This window comes from Diadema antillarum, unplaced genomic scaffold (genome assembly GCF_040938485.1).
Source record: "Diadema antillarum isolate AM-2024a unplaced genomic scaffold, OU_Dant_1.0 seq00000720_RagTag, whole genome shotgun sequence".
Classification (NCBI taxonomy): domain Eukaryota; kingdom Metazoa; phylum Echinodermata; class Echinoidea; order Diadematoida; family Diadematidae; genus Diadema; species Diadema antillarum.
Window position 1 is genome coordinate 1,138,398 of NW_027271624.1, and position 18,408 is coordinate 1,156,805.

General features: G+C 39.2%; 1 protein-coding gene across 2 annotated transcripts in view; it reads right to left on the reverse strand.

The window, feature by feature from the left end:
- LOC139738051 (uncharacterized) overlaps positions 1 to 18,408 on the reverse strand; it is a 187,391-nt gene that overhangs the window by 16,927 nt on the left and 152,056 nt on the right. For both annotated transcript variants that reach the window (XM_071648714.1, XM_071648713.1), the window contains exons 11-12: positions 7,026 to 7,634; positions 105 to 242 (exon numbers count right to left, since the gene is read on the reverse strand). In XM_071648714.1, the coding sequence (XP_071504815.1) occupies positions 105 to 242; positions 7,026 to 7,634 (747 nt within the window). The remainder of the gene's footprint in view (positions 1 to 104; positions 243 to 7,025; positions 7,635 to 18,408) is intronic.

Consider the following 18,408-nt stretch of genomic DNA (forward strand, 5'->3'; position numbering starts at 1 on the left):
TTTTTGTCACTGTGGGTGGCTTATGCTTCTTTTTGCCACTGTGGGAGGCATAAAAAGGCCACTCTCATCACCTGCAGATGAGACACTGCTTGCTTGTAACATACCTGGGATACCAGAGCCTTCTGTTCGTTCTCGTTGTCAGGCGAGGGCGTCTTCCTGACTCCGCCGAGATTCGTCCTCGATTGGATGTTCTCTGTCTGGATGTTGTCCACCACTGGCTGGTCAGGCTTGAGACTGTCCGCCTGCACACCAGAAACAAGTTTTCCAGACATCAGAGACGAGATCATTAGGCCATGGCATTAATGCTTTCAATTTGTATATACATGTACGGGGCAGTCCACAACTTGAACTTTGAGCATGTTGCAAGCAGTGGATGTGAGAAATACTGCAAAAATTATATGTGCACGCAATATTTCATGACTAATTCCTTGTGCTGCTTACGTTTGATGTTCTGTCTTATGTCTTTCTTGCAAATTTTCAAAGTAGTTTGATATTTCTCAAGTTTTGCACATGTTTTGCACATGTTTGCTTACAATTTCATCTCAGTATGTTGTCAATTCTTGAGGGTGTTGCATAACATGTTGCTGGCTTTTGAGGATGCTGCACAAGAATTTGAGTATGTTGCAGCAACATACTCAAACCCCTCATGGACCACCCTAATCCAGAGATGAGCCTTTCTGGATCTACTTGCTCCTCTTGAATACATTTCCACACTGGTAATCCAGTTTGCTCTCTATCAGTGGGTGCAATGTTTTGCTAGCCTTTATCTCAAGAATTTGCAGACAATTTTTTAGCATATATCCAAACTGGTCTATGGCTGTCATGTCATGTCATGTCATGATACCTACTTGCATACCCTCCAAACTTTTCATTATGTTTCAACTCTTTACATTGTAGCAAGTGGTCCCTGTCATTGATAACATTTGTAAAATATCACCTCGCCAAAGTATGAAATGATGAAAGAAAATATCTTCAAGCAAATTATGGAACAAAGTACTTCCTTTCTGACAGCTACTAATAACTTAATACCCATTGGTAACCACTAAATAAGTTTCATTTAGATCATGGAAGTACAAAAGAAAAAAATGAAGCATCATCACACCCTCTGACACTTTGAAAGGTAATTCCAAATACAAGGACTTCCATGAGGGCTATTACAGCATTATTACCAAGTATATTATATCATAAAAGAACCTTTGAATAAAACATCAAGGTAGCAAAGAATTATTGCCGATTACTATATCATTTACACACCCACATAAACAACTTTAAAGTACATGCATACACACACACAAACGCACACACACACACACACACACACACACACAATGTAGCATATGAATGCAAAAATCATACACTGTATGCAAACATAAAATCACAAGAGAGAAAAACACACAACCACACACATAAATGCAAATCTGGCTTAAATCATCTAGCCTATTGACAAGGGTTATCAGCTGAAGCAAACCCAAGCAAAATTATGCAGTGATGCTTTTTGCTATCAACAGGCTAGCTCAGAAGCTGTAGAGTCTGAATGGCTATTTGGATATCTGCCTCCAATGAAGTTATCAACAAGTTCACGTAAACACATTTACCTCATTGTATGATGCCCATGCATAGTGAAGTGTTAACGACACACTCTGATAAGACATCTTCAATATGATTCCCAACAGCTGTGAGAGTGTAACGGCAACCAGGTAGAAGAATCTACCAGATATGGTCAGAAACCTGGAAAGAGCCTCATAGGAATCCATTGCTCTCAAGACTTAGGTCCCCCTGTAGACTACGAGGAATAGGCCCCCAATACAGACGGGGAAGTTCCATGGGAGTTTGCTCCCTTTCCTGAAACTCAACACTGGTCCATACCAGCACATGTAATGGCATTGGTATATCATAGCCGGATGGACGGATAAGGCAGGAAGGCCTTCCTCTGAGGTTTCAAGATACTGCAAATATTTGTTTGCATACAGCCAGTTTGTAATCAGTACCTGTTTGCGCTCTTGAGGTGCACAAGACAATGTCTATAATATGGCAGACAAGCCCTACCCCCACTTGCATTTATTTTGGACATGAGAGTCAAAGTGCATCTAACATTCCTCTGAGCATGAAAGTCTCACCTAAAGGGCACTACCATGAAAAGTTGGCCACACAATTTGCAAAATTTGGGTAACCCATGTCAAATTAAAGTGATTTTGCCATCAAATGCAATTTGATTACCACTTTCCCCTAATTTTATCCATATCTAGAGAATAATTTGGTCCTCCCTTGGGACAAGTTTGGCAGTTTCTCCACTGAGGTAACTATCAACATCTACTTAGCCCTTTATAAAGTATAGATCTATAAACCAGAAATTCATGCAAATAGACTCATGTTTCTCCTACCTAGGTTACATTTGCAGATGAAGAAAAAACAAACAAACAATAGTTTTATCAAAAACTATCCCTAGAAGAAATCATCACCATCAAGGTTTAATGAGAAAATCAGTGATATCTCCTAATATGTGCAGCTTCATTGTGAAATTTTTGTACGGTAGGGTATTTTTTAATACAACTAAACTATACATATGCATCAAATGTGATAATTCGAACATTTTTTAATCACTGCTCCCAATGTTAAATAGTGGCTTTAGCCTCCCCTTCCCTTCCCAGTTAAATTCTGCCCCCCTTCCCCCCCCCCCAAAAAAAAAGGATGGTTGACAAACACACCCAGCCATGGACTAAATGGGTCAATTACGTGACACAACATATGAACAAGTTTTTATTGTTCTCTGACTAAGAGTTGGAAGAGGGAAAACTTGGCAGTTCTGGCACTAAGAGGAAGAAGAAAAAGTGACAGGGAAAAAATGGGGGAGATGAAGAGGAGGAGGTGGGGTGTCATGACTGAGAGAGACATATTGATAGACAGCCATCATGTTCAGTACCCATGACGCTTTTAGAGAAACAGACAAAAGAGACAACATGAACCAATGGAATACACAGAAGAAAACATCACAGGGAAAAAAAAAAAACCATTTAAGACAGATACGGTAAAAGAGGAAATTTTTGAACACTTTGCTAAAAATGAAACTATAAGAGTGAAAATAAATCTGAGCAATTTTTTGCTGACACACTATAGGCATATGAAATTTTTTTTTTTTTCATATGGTATAACTGCTAATCTATTTGGAATTTTCTTCACGTTCGCTGTCCTGTTGGCATTAGTGACTTTGCTGTCATACTGCAAAACAGTTATTGCTTACCACAGCATTTGCCTGCCAAAGATCTGAACTGCTGGTTGGCAATGCTGAGCTGAATGAAGTGCTCAGTCAAATGTCATGACAGTCCACAAAATAAAAAGCATGCAAAATTCACCTTTCCTGGCTGAATGCAAAAAAAAAAAAAATCACTTGCATAACATCTCCACTTTAACAATACCTAGGTACACATTTGAAGACACTAAGATATTAAAAAAAAAAACATCAATAGCCACAAATGGAGAATAAGAAAAACAAATGATTCATGTGACAGGTACATAGACATGAAAAGAGCAAGACAGAGACACACAGACTGACAAGCAATAAAAATGCTAGAACTTCAAGTGCCTAAAAAAATAGCCCCCCCCCCAAAAAAAAAAAGAAAAAAGAAAAAAAAAAGAGAGACAGCAATAAAGACAGATGAAGAAATTAGTGTATACTGTCTTGATACACTGGGACACATGTCATGGGAAAGACAGATCTAGCATGTAGAGATATGGGAGTACACCTTGCAAAATCCACAGATGAAGGGGAGAGGAGGGCAGGAGGGGAGGGATAGACTGGGAAATGCACCACACATGACATCGAGGTTCACTGGCAGTGTGATAAACTCTGAATCATGGCAATAGGAGCACAATGATTTACAAAACACTGAGGAGGGATTTAACTGTTGTCTCTCTCTCTCTTTCTCTCTCTCTCTGCCCCCATCTTTCTGCATTGTTACCCTGCTCCTGTCATGAATACAAACAGCAGATCTCACAAGTCATGTACTGACTTTCTTCTCTCCCCCCCCCCCCCACATCACATTCTCTCCCACGACGCAGACCTTTTTCCATTGCCAGATCTTAAGCATATCCAGGGCCTCTCACTGCTATGCAGGGTGTCTATTATGTGGCAGTTCGGCACGGTGCATCATAAACCAGATACCCCTCATAAATGTCTAGAGCAACAACATAAAAATCTTTCCTTTCTCTCGAAGTCTGGACTGATACCAACATTTGAAATACTGTCTTTTTGTCTCATCTGGATACTAGTCCCTCTATAAACAACACACCAATCCAGGAAGGCTGATGAATAGAGATCTTTAATGATTAATTCTGTCAAAGATTGATGCATGCGGTAAATAGCATCAACAAATGCAAAATAAGCAGCTGACAGCCTGGCAGTAAGGCTAAGTCCCTCCTGAGAAGTTGCTCCCCAAGGATGCATGTCAGAAGTTACGTGGGAAAGTCTCGTACAAAACACTGAACATCGACTTTTGCCAAAGTCACATGCTTAGTTTCACGATAAACTATATCCTCATCATCATAGTCGCAGCTCACGTCCGAAACACTGACAGCTCCTGCCGCTCGTCTGGATTCACATTAGTCACACAGACGACGATGGAATATTCCAAAAAGTCTGGCACTAAGCTAATATTTGCTAAGTGGCCAGAGTGAAACAGTCATCGCCTGAGAATGGACTGACTATCAGCATGTTACTTTCACTTCCAAGTCACACTCTACAGGCAAAAAGCAAACAAACACACAAACAAACAAAAAATGCTGCACATGTTTGTAAACAAATCAAGCATAACCATACATATTCAAACTCAAACTAATGACATAATCACAGATGCGAGGGCCTGAAACAATGTGTTTCACAATGTTCAATGTAAGGTGTCTACATGTTATACCTGTAGGCTAATACTCCCCAACTCATGCATCTGACCCCATTTGTTGAAATCGAACAACTGTGAGCATCTGCTTTAGTCTAGGAATCTATGTCTACTCCTTATATTCTATAAACTATGTCTATTTAGCCAGTACATAGTACCTACAGAAGATGATAAAAAGGTTAAGAGGTTAAAATATTCAAAAAATGATGGGAAAATATAACTGCTTCAATCACCCACTCAAAAGAATAATTGTGTAATACAGCTGCAATGCATCTAGAGATTTATTTTCCAATATAGGAAGAATACTAAGTCTAATTAATTCAACACTTGCTCACATTTACTTTGTGTAAAACTGCTTTAAATATCAAAGATTGGGTTAGCTGCATTTAAAAAGAAAATATGTCAAACCTACTAGGATTTCTGAACACAAGCTCCTTTTCCATTTGATTTGGAGACTTAGATTGGAAAAGAAAATTAGCATCAATATTAAATTCTAATGATTTATTATTACTATATATTTATTTGTTTATTTATTCATTTATTTATTTATTTATCTATTTTTTTGTTGAAACCTCTACCATCACCCATGCAGCTGCAAGCACATTTTCTTTGGTAGACAATATGGTGTTCATATTTTTCATAGTCCCATTCCTAGACTTTCCTGTCTGATGCAGGACCTATGCAGATACTGTATATACCACAATCTCTCATCTTTTGATGGATAAACACAGGTGAGCGCGATGTTTGAAACACTCATAGCTTGCATTCATGACCTCAATATGACACACACCTCGACTTTGGTTACAGTTTGAACATATGTCGTCTGCCATCTTAGATGGTGCACGCATTCAATAGTCTTTTATCATCCTTGCACATTTTCATGACTTTTCAAGAATATACAGTAAATTAGGGCCTTGTTTCATACCGACAGGCTGACACTAATAGTGGTACAACTCGATATATGATTTTTTTCCAAGCCAGTGCACATGTTAAGATTGTGACGGCTTAAACTGTGTATGTATGTCATTGACGAAGGTCAAACAGGACAAGATCACAATTATAGTCTAAATCAAGCATCAAACACATACACAACTTGCAGTAGCTTCCTTCAATTCTTCTCATCACCACAAACACAAATGTGAATTACAATAACAAATGGATTGTTCGTCAATGCTTATATCCCATCGTTGTTTTTTGTCCTCCTTAGCAATAAAAATCTTACTATGGTTACTGGTGCTTTCAGGAGTTTGTCTAGACACGAAATTCAGCAGACGCACCTGATACATGACCATATCCATTTTTCATCCCAATACAATCACTCAAATTCATCCATCATTAACATTCTCCATTCCCAAGGTGGAATATTTTTTCACAGTACAACTGTCGTGTTGTATTTTCCTTCTTCTATTGAATGTTGATCTCTCTCTCACTTCAGAGAAATGGGGGGGGGGGGGGGGAATCCAAACCAAATACATTAATCTGAGGAAAGGTTTGATTTCATGAGTCCGTTTTGCAACCCTGAAAATCGGATTCCTTTCATAATCTGGTATATTGTAGAGGTAGATGGTTCAGATTATCTCTCAGAATAACACAATTGGAAACTTCTTTATGATGGAGAGAGAAACAATACTATGGAATTCCAGTGAATTTATTTGGACCCTAAAAAATGCAAACTGTTATTCTCAGTACTCTAGAGTGACAAGGGGCAAGTTTATCATTTCTTAAAAAACAACAAACAAACAGAGGTGAAATACCATAAGCTTTCATACATACAGTCAACAACAAATTTATTCATACCCCTGGGAAATTTTTAGTTTAGAGCAGATTTCTTACAAGTAAAGGATGGAGCGATGGTGATTGGGTGTTATATCTCAACATTTCTATTGTTATGCAAATGAGGTGAAAGTGGAATTAATGTCAATTTACAGAGGACAAATAAGTATAAAAAGTTAACACACAATCACCATCACTCCATCCTTCACTTGTAAGAAATCTGCTCAAAACTAACAATTTCTCAGGGGTATAAATAAGTCTGTTGTTAACTGTAATGTTGGGAGACATAATTCTTTCAAAAAACCACGTAAAATTTTCTGCTGTTTGCAAAAGGAATATAATCATGACCTTTAAAACTCTCACCTCAATTTTTTGAACCTCGACCGTTGGTTCCTCCACCAAGCCAAGTCCCTCAGAGCCTGATGTTCGCTCACTCCTTGTCTGCGACCCCAGGGAGGTCCTAACGGGCTCTTCTATTTGTAGCTCTACTGGCACGGGGGTGTTTGGTGGCGTCTCAAAGATCTCGCTCGATGTCGATGATGATCTGCCATTGACCGAGGATCTGGACGAGCTCCGCTTTTGCGACTTGAGGTCGTCGCCACGGGAACCCCTCCTGGACCGCCTCTCCTTCGACCGGATTGATCCCTGCCGTTCCTGGAAGACTGGGTCCCTCTCCGTGGGGCTCGTGGTCCCACTTGCGCGACTGTCCGTGCTGTTCTTGCGGTGTCTCGCTGTGAGGTCGACGGTGGAACTAGAACTGTCAGGTTGGTCCTGCTTGGGCGCAGGGGTGGGGATGACGTCCGGTGTTGCCGACTGCTTCACAGGCTGGTCTGCCTTCTTGAGGTCCCCGATAGGAGCATCCGGAGAGGCTTGTTGCTGCGCTGTGGCAATGGCCTTGTTTATTGCATGGACCCAGTTGGTTCTAATACCGCTGGTCATAGCCCCCAGTCTGTGGACTCTGCCATCTTCCATCTGTCATACCACAGCAAAGAAGACACAAAGAGAATGCGGAGACAAGCATTAGAAAGAGCCATAGCTGTTTTTACGTGCATATATACATTCCTCGGAGAAGATTACTATCGAGTTGCATCTGCTCCGATATCGAAAAAAGAACTGATGGCTATCAGCTATTACGCACAATATGAGGGAGAAAAAAAAACTTGGTTTACCGCAAGGGGATTTTACTATCACTAGCTCTCTTAATACAGCAGATTTCCTCTTCGTCTAATTACACTATAGATAGCTGTCAACTGACATTATTCAGTTCCTCTCCGATAAGCTTAATGATGAAATACAAAGCTATCATGTGTCGTGTAGGTTTAGTTGGTTCGCACAGCGTCGCACACGTCACCCATTCACCTAATCAATACTGGCCCCAATCCTTACAACCACAAAACACTACATTAGTATCACGCAAAGGGATAGTATCACTTACATCATCAAGAATGGACGAGTACAGTAGCATACATATTGCAATTATTATTCACATGCAAATCCAAGATGCCTTGCTGGACTATCTCTTCTGCAATAACATACATGTATATATGTAAAAACTACAAGTGTAACCCACACGACACAAGATTAGACTTGTTTCATCCTGGAGTAATGGTACAATAAGAACTAGGTGTAATTACAACAACAAAAAATTAAGCAGCAACATTTCTACACGACTACTAACCACACAGCATCTACTCCATCAATCTATACATGCTTGTCATAACTTATCGTCAAGTAGCACAACAACACTCACTCCCAGTCAATGTTGGTCCCATGACACAGATCGACTTTCAATTCAGCTCTGCACAGCAATACTCATTTCTACTTGCCGCTGCATTCCAGATTCGCTCTGATTTACGATATCGTTTCACTTACTGAACATGACGCCCCATCCCCCCTCCCTTGGGGGGACAGCAACTGACACAATGTTTCCGTCACACAATGTTAATCATGGCTGCTCCACAGGAAACGTTTAATTTGGGATATGCCTCAATTTCCAGCATGAAAACTGCAAACTGAAAGTATGTCAAAACTCCCAACATCTAAGTCAATACATGGCCGCTCCACCACCTATCAATATACAGTGCCGACCGCGGGAAACGTCACGAAAACCCCTAGGGCAAATGCGGGAAGCCCTTTCGTCCGGGCGTACTAGGTAATACGCGGGCGTTTGGACGCGTACAGACGAGGGAAGTCGCCCGCACTTTCACGCTCGTCTAAACACCCGCATTTGCCCGAGCGCTCCAGCGCGGAATTAATGATATGAAAATCAAACTCTCCCGTCAACCATCGGCTACATGAAGGAAATTAGCTGAAATCGATCCGCGAAAATCTTTTGAAAAGTATCAGTAATTTGCCGGATGTTTGCTTTTACGTTCGAAAGTAAAATAATAACCATAACATTCAGCTCCCGAATATGCTAAAGCAAATGTCGAATGATCCCTTTGACGTTTGGAAATGAATAACAATAATACTCCGTACGATGATTAAATAAATGTCGGATGTTTGCTTTTACTTTCGGAAGTAAATAGCAATAACATTCATCTCCTGAAGATGCTAAAATAAAATTAATGTCGGATCTTTGCTTTGACGTTCGGAAATGAATAACAATAATATTCAACTCTGTACGATGATAAAAATAAATGCCGGATGTTTGCTTTTACGTTCAAAAGTAAATAACAATAACATTCAGCTCCGGAAGATGCTTAAATAAATGTCGGATCTTTGCTTTGACGTTCGGAAATGAATAACAATAATATTCAACTCTGTACGATGATAAAAATAAATGCCGGATGTTTGCTTTTACGTTCAAAAGTAAATAACAATAACATTCAGCTCCGGAAGATGCTAAAATAAATGTCGGATCTTTGCTTTGACGTTCGGAAATGAATAACAATAATATTCAACTCTGTACGATGATAAAAATAAATGCCGGATGTTTGCTTTTACGTTCAAAAGTAAATAACAATAACATTCAGCTCCGGAAGATGCTAAAATAAATGTCGAATGATCCCTTTGATGTTCGGAAATTAATAACACTAATATTCAACTCCGTATGATGATTAAACAGATGTCGGGTGTTTGCTTTTACTTTCGAAAGTAAATAGCAATAACATTTGGCTCCGGAAGATGCCCAGAAAATGGCAGATGATTGCTTTTTACGTTTGGAGGTGAATAGCAGTAACAGTCTGCTCCATATAATAAAATAAATGTCGGATATTTGCTATTACATTTCGAAATGAAGAACAGTAACATTCAGCTGCGTTTGATGGTAAAGTAAATGTCTGATGTCTGCCTTGACGTTCAAAATGAAAAAACAGTAACATTCGGCTCCGTACGATGCTAAAATGATTGTCGGATGTTTGCTTTTAAATTTGGAAATGAATAACGGTAATGTTCTGCTCCGAACGATGCTAAAATAAATAACAGATTGTTGCTTTTACATTTGGAACTGATTAACGGTATCAATCGGCTCAGTTAGATGCTAAAATAAATAGCGGATGTTTGCTTTCACGTTTGGAAATGAAAAAGGATAACATTCAGCTCCGTAAGATGCTAAAATGAATGTCGGTTGTTTGCTTTAACATTTGAAAATGATTAACGGTAACATTCGGCTCCGTAAGGTGTCAAAATACTAGTAAATGTTGGATGATTGCTTTTGCGATCAGAAATGAATAACGGTAACTTTAGCCTCTTTACAATGCTAAAACAAATGTCGGATAAATCAGATAATTTTGCTTAACATTCGACGTCGTGCGATACCAAGTTGATTGCATAAACCTTCGACACTTCGTTGCTGCTCAATTTTATTTGATCTCGACATTATGGACGCTATACCTATTTGATTTAATTGTCCTTATTTTATCAACTTTCGACATCAGCCGCTACTTTATAGTTTTCTCGATCACTAACGTCGGACGGTATGACCTAATCAACTTTGGACATTGGTCGCTATTTAATAATTTCATCAACCTTACACATCAGTAGCTATTATTCCGATGTTCGTTATTCCGAAAGCTCTCTAGTCCGAAGATTCGTTATTCAGAAGGTATATTGTTCCGTTAATTTCATTTTCGGATTCATGAATCTTCAGAATAACGAACCTTCGGAATAACGCCACAAACGTTCGAATTAACGAACCTGTAGGTTTAGGGAATTTGTGTGTTTCGAATTTAACGACCCTTCGGAATTACGAACCTTCGGAATATTACGAACAGCACCCATCCGATTATCAACCTTCGACATCGATCGCTGCTTACTGATTTTATCAACCTTCGACGTCGACCGTAAATAACGTATTTGATTGACACTTTCGACGTCGATCGCTGCACATTAGATTGGCAAACCGTCGAAGTGTCGATCGCTGCCTATTTATTTACTGGTTCCCCAATTTCTGACTTAGTTACTGATTTAATCTACCTTCAACATCGGTCGGTCATTATATTGTAAGTGGCCACTTATTGTCTCGAGCTTGATATTTCCCAATGGCGTCCACGTCTACACACACACACATAAAAAGAAAGAAAAAGATCTGAGTCTTAAAGGTCTAACGAGGCGTGAAAGTCCTTGTGTGATGCTTTTAATTGTGTCATTCACAATAGTGTCACGGTCCCTAAGATGGATGAAAGAGGCGCAGATCTTAAGAAGCCACTTGAGTTGAAGTTTAACACCGTCTGTCTATTCTTAAAGTACACGATTTGTAGGGGGAAAAAAAGACAAAGAGAGGGAGAAAACAAAGAAAACGTAGGAGAGAGAGAAGGGTATGGCGAAACCACCAGAGTGGCATTATGTAATCAACAAAGCTGCGTTTAACTTCACTCGAGTCCCCGAGAAGTGGTACTACACGTGCATGCATAATGTTTATCTTGGATACATGTACTGTAGGTACCCTTCTCTCCTTTCATGATAAATTGTTTATACGTATCACATAACTATGTCAATGCATGTTTACGTCGCAATTTGTCCAATCGGGGTTTTCCCTCTTTAAGGAGTGCTTGCTTTCCAAGAAAAAAAAGAAGGATGAAATTAATGATTATGAGCAAAACTGAATGCATTTAAGCAGCGGAATCGCGCTACATCAATAGCACTCCAAAATCTTCGAGTGATCCCGGAGGTCACTCCGAGTGAAAATGAACATTTGCACTCAAAATTCACTCCAATTTCACTCTAAATTGACTCCGTTTTAAATGTATCCACCCCTTCAAGTGTGAATGTTTTCATTTTTTTTAGAGAAAGAGAGAGAGAGAGAGAGAGAGTAGGCCTACTGTGCATTGGAATACGAATCTCTGCTGTGCAGCGATATTATGATCGCTATAAAAACGATCAGTTCGATGAGCAAAGCACGTGCTTGCCCTGCCAGCAGTGAGTGCGCCATGTGGTTCCAACATACTCATCTTGTGTGCCCAGCGTGTTTTTATCACAGAACTCTTGTGTGTAGAGTTCTGTCGTTTTTACGTTATGGTCAATTCATGACGTGTGAGTGCTTCGACTTGACGCCTGTGAGATTGACAGGTGCCGTTTACGAGAATAAAAACTGTCAGTAGTGACTATCAATCCCAAAATCAGTTGCTATATAATAATCAGACTAATTACTTAAATGTAGAGTTACATGTAGTTACATGTATTTCGAATGGCAATGCGCACATCCCCTTTATCATCACACTTTTGATACGGCGGACAGAAGGCCGTTAAATTTCATTTCAATGATTCGATACAATCATAGCTTTTAAAAGGTCCAATTAAACAAATTGGATATGAAATCACGGTTACAGCTCGTTATTCCGAAGGTTCGTTAGTAAGGTTCTTTAGTCCGAAGGTTTGTTAATCCGAAAATGAAATAAGGTTCGTTATTCCGAAGGTTCGTTAATCCGAAAATGAAACAAAGCTCGACTTACTTCGAAGGTTCGTTACGGACCCTGTATCATTTCGGATCCTATATCATTTCGGATCAACGAACCTTCGAGATAACGAACCCTATTTCATTTTCGGATTAACGAACCTTCGGAATGACGAACCCTATGTCATTTTTGGATTAACGAACCTTCGAAATAACGCCGCAAATGTTCGAATTAACGAACCTTTTTTCGTTTTCGGATTAACGAACCTCTATGGTTTAGGGAATTTATGTGTTTCGGATAAACGAACCTTCGGAATAACGAACCTTCGGAATAACGAACAGCACCCGAAATCACAACGTCTTTATCTTGTTAAGATATAAGACAAAAAAAAAAAAGGTCCCTCAGTTCATGAACTTGCAATGTTTCTTTATTGCGTGTGTTTCTAGCTTGTATTTGGCACTCACGGAATGAATGCGCGTACAGTATATGGTAGGCTACATACTCGTGCTCTTGTTGTTGCTGAACATTTCCCCTTCACAGTGATTGTGTGGCATGATCGTTCAGTATGTTCAGATGGTGTTAGTGCGTTGATTAAAATGTTACCACAATAGATGCACGTGTGCTATAACAACGATCTGAGGTCTTTGCTACGCGCTGCTTTCTTGTTTACAAACATTGAATCTTGGTGAACTTAATTCACTATCGTCCCCATGCTAACATGCAAAAGAAGAAAACGCTTTTGTTCTTCTTTATGTGTACCATGCAGTGAACAGAAGGTAGACCTGTAAACTGTGCCGCTAGGCCCTAGCTGTAGTTTGCACTTTGACGGATTGTCACTGCTCGTCTACTATTCGAAGCGAAATGAAAATCAAACTAGAGATCTCGTGCTGTATACTTTCTCGTACTGTGTACTATATACCATATTTAAAATGCAATTTGTGGTAGTACTTGTCAACGCTGTGTTTTTGGCTCAAACTTTTCTCTCTCAAACTTACTTGGTTACGCAGGGGCGAATCCAGGGAGGACCGCAACCGGCGCCCGCCCCCCCCCCCTTTATTTTATTTTTTTTTTTTTGTTGAAACAAAAGAAATGTAAAAAAAAAAAAAAATGGGGGAGGGGTGCGTGCGCCCCCCTTTAATTTTGTAAACGCGCCCCCACTTTACGGAATTCCTGGATCCGCCCCTGTTACGGGATAATACCTATCAGAATTGTGATTTTGGTGCAAGCTGCATGGCAGTATTGATTTTGAGACACTTCTATGGTCCGTCAGCACCTGATTCTCTTTATGTGACGATGTGCACGTGAAAAGCATTCAAACTTTCCCATGTTTTTGCTCTTGCGTTAAAGGCGTATTAATTCACCACGTACATGAAACAAAACCCCCATAGTTCTGAAATGTGAGTTATAGGGATAGAAACAACCGCTGGAAAAAAAAAAATTGAATCCGTATGATCGAAAATACAGTACACTATGTGAACGGTTACAGTTTGCTATTCCGAAGGTTCGTTAATCCGAAAATATGAGGTTTGTAACTTGTTATTCCAAAGGTTCATTTATCAAAAAATGAAATAAGGTTCGTTATGCCGAAGGTTCGTTAATCCGAAAATGAAACAAAGGTCCTAATTCCGAAGGTTCTTTACAATCTATAAGAGAAATACTGATATCTCCTTATATTCTGGGCTTTATTACAAAAAAATATGTAGGATGCTTTGCACAACGGACCTATTATGCATCACAATGGATGTGATATCTAAAACATCTTTTAAATCACTGCTCCCAAAAGTAAACATATGACCTTTGTGTATCTACTCGTTTGTGTGTATGTGTGTGCGTGTGTGTGTGTGGGGGGGGGGGGGGAATAGTTTCCTCCTTCTTCTTTTTTGTTAGAGTTTATCTTAGTTGATCTTGATACAGTGTACCTCTTTCGGTGCGCCCTTTCTCTTGTTATGTCACTTCATCTGTTTCTACATTTTGAAGCAAAGTAATTTGTTCAAGCATTGTGTATGTCCTCGTAACCGTAATGTGTCATTTTGCTGCGATGAGTTGGTTCTAGTAGGCCCTATTATCGCTGTGAGATGTAATTTTTGTAATAACGTGTTGAGAATAACAGATTTTTGTTTCTGAACGAAAGGAAAATGACGAAATTGTTTTGATAACCAATGTGGATGACGTGTTGAGAATTCTGATTCCTGTTTCTGAACGAAAGGAAAATGACGGAATTATTATTTTGATAACCAATGTGGATGACTACCTTCTATAAGTGATTTTGGTGTGAAAAGAGAGTTTGCTCAAAGAAACGCTTCTCATGAATGGTCAACGAAACAAAATACATCATACAATGCAACGTGACTCGCGTGCATTTAGCAAACGAAATGTCTAGACCTTTAAGTTCAAGTAAAATGCATAAAACACAGAATAAGAAAGCAGACAAACTAACAAATATGGAATTAATGACCGCAGACGTAACGTAGGAAAACCTGACACCTATGCTTGAAGAAATTCCCACAAAAGCAGAGCGCAAGATAAAAGAATACATGTGCGTAGTCCATACAGGTCGTGATGCGCTCGGTCGAAATGCGTATGTCGCAGTAAACGAAATTTTAGGCATGTCTACACATGTATATATAAATACTTGAATTCTACATACATTGTATAGTTTTATCTTTACAATAATATATAAAACAACCCCTTTCCGCATCCCTAGAAGTCATAAAAGAAAAAAAAAAAGAAAATCGCCCTTAAAGTTCAGGTTATGTTCAAGCTCACAACCCGTTCCCCCCCCCCCCCCATGATGCAACAGTCCTGCTTAGCGACGGCGTTAACGCTTCATCGCACACACATAAATGGCGACAGCTTGGGTGTGTGAGAAAATTCATTCTTAAATGGATGCACCCCCATGGCACTCAGGATTATCACTGACCCTCCTATGCCTTTTGTCTATCCACCCTCCTGCTTTAATCCCCCTCCCTTCACCTGTTGGCCTCCTTGCCCATGACCTCCCATCCTCTCCTTTTGTTTTCTTTGTTCCGTGTCCCTAGCCTGTCCCTGACTGTTCGTGTTGTGTGAACTTCTTTATAATGTGATTGCTTTCCCTGCCTGATTATCATTTTGCCTCTGACGAAGATTCTTCTGGAATCAAAAGCTCAGGCCCCTTTAGAGTATAGACTCCATTTTACTCCTTTGGCACGCCACTGATATTCGATAAGCAGTTTTCAGCATTTTTGTGATTGTTTGTTTTGTTTTTGTTTTGTTTTGTTTTGTTTTGTTTTTGCTACAGATAATTAGCCAATCACAAGACAGATATAATTCGATTCTAACCAATACCAAAATACGGTTGCCTGAATGTAAACTTTGGTGTGTTTGTGTTGTGTGTCGGCTGCAATGTAGTTTGAAACAACAGAAACAGAAAAAAAGAAAGAGGCACGCAATGTGTGCTATATACGAAAAGCCTCATTTACCGAGAAAGTTGATCGCTTCCATTCTCCTCCCATGGCATGTTGTTGTCAATGGAAGCTATAGAGAATGCTTTTAGCAAGTATACCAGTACCTAAAGAGGACCTGAGGAACCCGTTGTTTTGAATGCTGTGCTCGGTACGAGTTCAAAACGCAGTCGAAGTTATCAGAATGCCATTATAATAGAACTGATAGCTCTATAGAAAACTTGTTTAGGTCAGTAAAGGTTGCTGTAATGCAATCTTTGTGGAATTGACTCATTACATCTGAGCATTTTGAAAAACGTGTAGAGTACTTTCGTTTTGCATATAAATGTTAAGAAATAGTTTGAACTATGAAAATAAAAAAGTATGGTTACTTCAACGATGTTGAATAGTTCGATTAGCCGTGATGCATAAAGTGAATTCATGAATTCATCTGACTAATCCTTACCGATTGATGATCACTTCTATAAGCCAACAGTTAAACTGAACTGCTTTGGAGTGATAAGACAGGTAAACGATGAAAACTTGGTACATGTTGTATGCTATTATAATTATTATAAAATCCTGTAGCCAGAACTGATTTTACGATCATCTTTAACCTTTCAGAAAGTTCCAGTTTTCAACTTAAATAGTAGCGATAGCTTGTAAGAGTAAATTAGCATCCCTCTGACTATTTTTGGTCAATAATTATGCATACTCTTAACCCTATTCTAACTGGGTGGGGGGGGGGGGGGTCAAATGGGTCAAATTGACCCCCCCCCCACGTTTCGCGTCACGATTCTGCAACGCGCAAAGATTTTGCCGCGTCGTTTCACAACTTTTTTCATTGAAGTCTTCCGCATATTTTGAGACCAAATTTGCGACGTCTGAGTACACCGTTCTGAAGTTACGTAATGTTATGCAAATGCATGTCAACCGGAAAACAGCTCAAATTCATGATATCGTGTGCAAATTGAATGTAAATTGTGTTTTTGGGGTTAAATTGATATAAATTATAGTATTTCATCTTTGAACCATTGAAATTAATCAATTCTATATAGTGTAGATAAGCCTGAAAAAGTGCCTGCAACAAATTTTGAAAAACAACAGAAAACACAAGGTCGAACAATCAATAAAATACATAAGAAATTAACAAAACAATAAAAAACAAAAGAAATTGGTTTTGACTGTGCTTTATCTTTAAATGAAAATTGGTTTATATGTCTTGAGGAATTTTGACACAAAAATTTAGCAATACTTCAGTCTTTTTTATGGAGTTATAGGTGAAAATATGATTTCATGCACAACTTTGCATAATCAATTTATTAAAAATAGAAAGGCAATATTTTTCTATTGTATGACCATGTAATCTTGTAGTTGACATCCAGCTCTATCTTCAGGAAAAATTTCGCAGCGATCGCGCGATCGGTGGCCGAGATCTGAAGGGGGGGGGGGGGGGGTCACCCCCAGTAAAAACTCCTCCCAGTTAGAATAGGGTTAAGCCAGCTGGACAGAGCGATCAATGGGCGCGATTATCACCACGCGTGGTTAACCTAAACAATGCTCGGCCGGCTTGTTCGGTTTCAGTGTTGTTTATTTCCCCCTTTTAAAAACGAAGGTTCCTTAGTCCAGCCATTGTTTTCGCTTCCTGCTCAAGACATTGAACAGTTCAGCAAAGCTGAAGTTTAGATCACTAAACGGCGACATGAACTCATGATGATAATAGGACTTAGATCACAGCCGAAAGTGCGCTCCTTCATTACTCTAGAATGAGAAAGAATACCCTGTCTGTGTTCAAAGTTGGGTTACGGACGATGAAAAAAAAAAGGTTTGAATCATGAATTGTCCGATGACGTCGGCAGATTGATGATATAAATATTAGCGTATCATGGGAAAGATTAAGTAATGATGAGCCCAATGATATCGCAGGGCTCCAAACTAATTTTTATTTTTGACCACCAAAATCATTGATTTCTATTTTTTTTTGGTGGCCAAAAAAATCAAGAAAAACATAGGAAAAACTAAATCGGTCCTACTAAAAACAATTATTAAGCATTACTGACGTGACAGGTACCCATGTCTAAAATAAATGAATGCAAAAGTAGATCATCTCAATCACCATTATTCTGAATTCTAAGATTTAGCAAATAGGCTTATAGATAATTATAAAAGTTGATGCCTATGCTATTAGGTGGTCATAGCTTACTTTTGGGATGAGAAAGTGGGAGCATTTCCAGATTGTTTGTTTTAGCATTGTAAAGAGCCGAAAGTTACCGCTATTCATTTCTGATTGTAAAAGCAATCATCCAACATTTACTATAGTATGTTAGAACCTTACGGAGCCGAATATTACCGTTAATCATTTTCAAATACAGTATTCATCGCATAATCGGGACAGGTTGGGAGTAGCAAACACGGCCCCTTTAAGCGAGGTGCCCGATTTCGCGATGAGTACTCACCATACACTAATGGCATACGACATGTACATGTAGTGCA